At 51.5% G+C, this 6000-nt stretch overlaps 1 protein-coding gene across 13 annotated transcripts in view; it reads right to left on the reverse strand.

The window, feature by feature from the left end:
- The window catches only part of ARID1B (AT-rich interaction domain 1B), a 435755-nt gene extending 430314 nt beyond the window's left edge, over positions 1-5441 (reverse strand). For 6 of the 13 annotated variants that reach the window (XM_021071928.1, XM_021071886.1, XM_021071920.1 and 3 more), the window contains exon 1: positions 3796-5440. In XM_021071928.1, coding sequence (XP_020927587.1) covers positions 3796-5415 — 1620 coding nt within the window. In that variant the 5' untranslated portion in view covers positions 5416-5440. Of the gene's footprint in view, positions 1-3795 lie in introns of all 13 variants that reach the window. The other 7 variants (XM_021071914.1, XM_021071923.1, XM_021071908.1 and 4 more) reach the window with 2 other exon arrangements.

A 6000-nucleotide genomic window follows, 5' to 3' on the forward strand; every position in this document is an offset into this window, starting at 1 on the left:
ACATGGGAAAAATGGAACGAGTAGAAAAAGCTTTGCCAAAAATTCATTCCTAAATATAGGGGAAAAAAACAAAAAACAAAAAAAAAAAAAAAAAAAAAAACAAAGAAGAACCCAGGGATTAGTGTTTCTCATTACAGACTCAAGGTAAGGATAGGTTGTTCCCTGGATATACTTGTTGATTTTGTGTTACTATAAACCTAAATTTAACTGATAGCTGTCTTACAGAGCAGTTGCCATTTAAAAAATAAAAATTGTCGGAAGTACACAGAAATCAGGACCCTCAATGAAAACAATTTTAAGCCATGCATAATTTCATTCCAGATAACCTAGGAAAACATCAGAGTGCAGACATCTTTGCTATTTTGTCTTTCTTGTTTAAATGATAAACCTTTCTTATGAACCACAGTTGCCAATTCTACCTCTTCTGATGACAGGGCAGCTAGCCAGCCATACCTCCCTCAGCAAATACGTCAATTTAGGCCACAAAAAATTCTTTACAAGATTTAACATATCAGAAAGGGTAAGACTGCCCTGAGAGGGAAAGTGGGGAGAACTATTATGCTATAATGTATCTTATACAAATTTTAAGGTAATCAGGAACCAGCCTGTAACTTCCTGCTTTGTAAGACAGCTAATCACTTTTCTTTTAATGGTAAATAAGGCTCCTTATTTTTATTACATTGTATTATATTCTAGAAAACTAAAGTTAAAATAGCATTAATAGAATTCAGCACAAATGAAAACATCATAAAATCTTAGTTATGTGAGCAGACCTCAGTATTCCTTTTGAGATTGCTTTATCTGAATACTTTATCTCACAAAAACCCACTAACAAACTGCATCGTAAAATGGCTTATTTCACTTACTAAAAAGACCCTCCCGCTACAGTACAGGGATATGTTTTGTTCCCAATTATAAAAAATATTTGCCACCCAATATAAACCATTCCTAAAATCAAAAATGAAACTAAATGTGTTAAAAGCCACAAGAAAATGTCCTCTTTTGACAACGTGACTTAACAGCATTTCATGACCTATGGTTATGTAGTAATTTAACATTTTGGACGATTGATTGCTTCCTGGTATAATTACCATAACAAATACTAAATAATACCAGCCTTCCAAAAAGAAAAAATATAAAAAAGGGACACACTCCACATGTGAGACGGTAAGGTACCTAAGAGAAATCTGTGACTCTAGGTCATATGCCCGTCGTTTTTCTTCCCTCTCAAAATAAAAACGCTATTCCCAAGGGGTCATCCTGAGGACATAATGGACTCACTCTCATTCCAAGAAAGCAAATACTTAAAATGATTGGTACCACTACAAAAAAAATACCCTAAAGTAGCAGCGACCTACATCTGCCTCTATCACCCTGGTTTCTAGTTTAGTTTACAAAGATGTGAATGTTTCCCTTTAAAAGGAAGTTGACAAAGCACATCTTTTTAAAATGATTTACATGGATTTATTTACACAAGATTTTTCTATTTTTTTACTTGTATTCATCAAAAGTAAACACAGAAATCCCAAGTTTTCTATGAAGAATAGGAAAATATATTATTCTTAAAAGTAAAACTCCCCTAACTAAAGATTAGAAGGGAGTAGACACCAACATCCTTAGCCTGGGATTCACATGATTATATGTTACATGCATTACTGCATTCACTCTTGACAAGTCTCTCCTTTAAGAAACGATTATTAAAATACACCTTCCTAAAATAAATGAGCTGAGTAAAATATATATTATAACCACTGTGAACCCTAACAGATTTGAATGTTATGAAAGTTAAAAAAAAAAAATCTAATGGCTATGAAAGAAAAATTATTTGGAAGAAACATACCCGGCAAACTTGTATGTAATGTACTTTCCCTAAAACATTGTGTAAGAAGTTCAAATGAGACTCACATTACCTAATCTAACAAAATACTCAACAGAAGGAAAAAAAAGAAAAAAAAGACTTCTGGGACACTTTTGTATTCTCCAAATTAGAAACAAATATAAAACGATTTTTAAAATTTCACAAGAACACCCATTTCCTTCCCTTTTAACTAATTGTTGTCTGCAAAAATTATTATTTTCATTGCTTCATGTTTCCTTTAATATAATGTCAACCCTAACTAAAACTCCTCAGCCACAATCATCTTAAAAACATCAGAACTGTTAAAACACAGACATATACTAGAAATACACCTTTAATCTTGTTACCAAGCTGATTAATAGTAAAAGATACTGTTGGATATCCGAATTTTGAAAACTATAATGTTATAAGTTTTAATTTTACACTAAACTACATATGATGACATAATTCAAAATGTTTTCATGGTTTAATCCATAAAGGGTACTTCTACAAAAGCCTTGCAAATCCAAAAACTGGTAAAATTCTTGGTTTAATTATTTTTCAATTGCCCTATTCTCCCCCCCACAATTAAAGTGCATGACATATGTAATGTCTAGGCTAAGATGGTCAAAGAGCTGAATTTTGGAACTGCCCAGGACTGGACACCAGCATAATGTTGTTATGTATTTAATCCTCTTATTAATAACTACGATTCATAATAATTTAAGCTTTAAATAATATTCAACCTTACATCTGCTTGTAATAGAGCTCAGTTATTATTTGTGGCAAGAATTTTTGTGACTGTACTGCTCAGCACTTCTATTTACATCAGCAGTGCTAAATGCCCAATGGTGAGAGGGGAGCCAATCAGATGGCAGATTAGATGTCAACTCAGAGGCAGCTGTCTGGAGACTATTACAGCCAGTTTACCTCCACAATTCAAATTCCAAACCTTGCAAAGGAGATCAAGTCAGTCTTCAGGCTCAGCCTACGAGCAAGAAACAGCAAGAGTGCAGGACACCTCCTAACAACGCTGCAGCTCTTGGGTGTCAGGAAATTTAAAATCCAAATAAATCCTATCCAAAAAGATCAATTTTCACTGGTCCGCTATTTCCCTGGATTCGCTGGATAAAATGTATGCCGAATCCACGATCAAAATAAGTTCAATCTAGCCGGAATGTGTTCCTTCAACACAGTCTATCTGTTGAAGGTGACTCCTTTCGAGCAGCCTGCAAGCCAAAAAATGGACTTCCCGGCTATTCTTAGGAATGAATCGATTTATTTTAGGATATTTTACCTCCACATCGCTGTAAACGTGGGTATTATTTTTGCTACTACACAAACTCAAAGCCCGCATCCGATATCTCCGAATGGCTGGGCACAACTACGAAACACACTCGGCTGCCACAAAGCTAACCTATTTTTCCTGCCTTCACCTAATAAGCTAAGAGGGAACGTAGTGTGGCCGGAGGTAGGACAAAGTTCCTCATTCTTTTCCCAGTTCTAGCTCATTGTTGGCGCTAACCGAGAAGAGGGGGTCAATCTTCCTTCCCCGACCGTACCGGCCGGGAGCGCCTATTTTGTTGAAAAAGCTGCCCGAACGGTCCCCGGCGCCCACACGGCTTCCCGGCGGCGCGGTCCCCGACTCCCGCACGCGCGGCTCGGCGCCTGGGGTGGGGTGGCCGGGCGGGTGCTGCGCGACCGGCAACCGCGGCGCCCGTCCCGGGCCTCGGCCAGACCCCCTCCCCAGGCCCCGGGCCCCGCGCCGCGCAGTCGGACCCCGCGCGCTGCCCGGCCTCGGAAGGAGGCAGCCGCGAGTTAAAATGGCTTTGGGCGTCTCGCCCCCGCCTCCCCCGACAGAAGACGCAGAAAAAGTACGCGGAAAGAAAGAAACTAGGGCTCGCGGCGCGCCGCGAGGCCGCCGCGGCGGAAGCAGGCCCGACCGGCGCGGGGGTTACCTGGGATCTGCCCATGGTCGGGCCGGGGGTGCCGGGGCTCATCGCCGGGTGGCTCCTTTGTTGCGCGGCCGCCCAGGCCGGGCTGGCAGCGGCGTACTGGGCGCCCATGTCCTTGCCCAAGCCCATGCCCGCGGCCGCCTGCTGGCCGCCCGCCGCCGCCCCCGCCGCCGCCGCCTGGGACTGGGGCTGCGACGGCGGCGGCGGCGGCGGCGGCGCGCTGGGGCTGCTGTAGTCGGGGTAGCTGCCGCCGTAGCTCCTCATCATGGGGCTGGGCGAGGTGAGCAGCTGGTTGAGGGTCGGGGTGGCCCCCGACGGGTGCTGGTTCTGCCCGGCGAAGCGCTGGAAGCCCCCCGCCGCCGCGCCGGCGGCCGCCTTGCTGAGGCTCGCGGCCCCGCCGCCCCCGGGGCCCATCATCATGCCGCCGCCCTGCTGCCGGGGGGAGCTCAGCACCCCGTACCCCGAGGACGAGCCCCCATAGCCGCCGCCGCCGCCTCCTGCTGCTGCTGCCGCCGCCGCGGCCGCCGCCGCCACAGCTCCCGCTCCTGCTCCTCCTCCTCCTCCTCCTCCTCCGCTGCCTCCTCCTCCTCCTCCTCCTCCTCCTCCTCCTCCTCCTCCGCCACCGCCGCCGCCGCCGCCGCCGCCCGCGCTGGGCCGGCTGTAGCCCGGATAATGGTTGTACTGGCTGTTGGGGTACCCTTCGTGGGAGTTCTGCAGGGGGTCCATGCTGTTGGGGGCTCCGGCGGTGGCTGAGGCGGAGTGCATCATCCCCATCCCGGGGCTTTGTTGTCCGCCATGTTGATCAAAGCAAGGCCCAGCGCGGCCGCCGGGGCCGCCGCTAGCAGGGGCAGCGCTGCCATAGTAATTATTAAACTCCGAGACGGCCGCCGGGCCGCCGCCACTGCTGCCGCCCCCGGGCACAGCGACCGGCGGCGGCTGCGCGCCCAGGGCGCCCAGGCCCGGCTGCTCGTAGCGGCCGCCTGCCGGCTCCCCCATCTTGGGCGGCGCGTCGTCCTCGTCGCCCGGCTTGCTCAGCAGAGGCTGGCCCGGGGGGTCGGCCTGGCTGCCCGCGGCACTGTCCTTGGCGCCTCCATGTTGCGGCTGCTCCATGTCGGGACCGGGCTGAGCCGTGCCGCCGCCCGCGCCGCTGAGGCTGTTGTTGTTGGAAATGGGATGTTGCTGCTGCTGCTGCTGTTGCTGCTGCTGCTGCTGGAACTGGTTTAGCTGCTGCTGTAGTGCGTGGTGGTGGTGGTGGAGGTGGTGGGCATGGTGGTGGTGGTGGTGGGCATGGTGGTGGTGGTGGTGCTGCTGGTGGGGCGGTGCGGCGGGGGCTTCGCCAACGGTTTTCAGTTTGTGGTTGGGGAGCAGCCCCGTCTCCATGGCCGAGCCCGGGCCCAACGAGGAGGAAGAGGAGGACGCCGCCGCGGAGGAGGAGGAGGACAGCGCGGCGGCGCTTCCACCCTCCTTCAGAGCCGCCTCGGAGCCGCCGCTCTTGGCGCTGTTAGTGCTGGCGGCGGCGGCCGCCGCGCTCGCGTTATGGGCCATGTTCAGTTCGTGACGGGGGTGCAGGGGGTGGTGGTGCACATTATTCAGGCCGCCGCCGTCGCCGCCGCCCCCCAGCATGGGTCCCGGTGCCGCCGCCGCCGCCGCCGCGCCGCGCGCCCCCGCCTCCAGGTCCCGGGCCCCGAGCGCCGGCCGCGGCCCGGGGGGCGCCCGCCGCTCGCCGCTGCCCGCCCGCGCCCGCGCCGCCGCTGCTGCCCGCGCGGCCATGATCGCCGCGGCGTGGCGAGGCCGGGCGGGGGGCGGGGGGAGACAATAAAACCCACTTTTTAGTCTGCGGCCCCTCCTGTGCGCATCCACACGCCCCGACGGGAATCGAGCGAGCCCCCTCCCCCTCCACAGGCCCCGCCGGAGCCGAACCGGGAGTCACGCCTTACGGTCTGGGCCTGTTCCCGCTGTGTGATTTCATGGTGAAAGTTTTTAGTTCAGGTTTAAATGAAACTTTTCTCTTTTCCTCTCTAACCCGGATATGGGTAAATACACGACTCACTGAGCCTATCGGGCCCAGCATGGCATGAGAGGGAGCCGAGCGAGCCCGAGCAACTATTATCCACTTCTCTCTGATTACTCGTGCGCACTCGCAAAACGCGGACTGGACTCGGCCCGGGCCGCCGCCGCCCGCGGCGCCCTCCGCCCGCCTGCCCGCCC

The sequence above is a fragment of the Sus scrofa genome, chromosome 1 (genome assembly GCF_000003025.6).
Source record: "Sus scrofa isolate TJ Tabasco breed Duroc chromosome 1, Sscrofa11.1, whole genome shotgun sequence".
Classification (NCBI taxonomy): Eukaryota; Metazoa; Chordata; class Mammalia; order Artiodactyla; family Suidae; genus Sus; species Sus scrofa.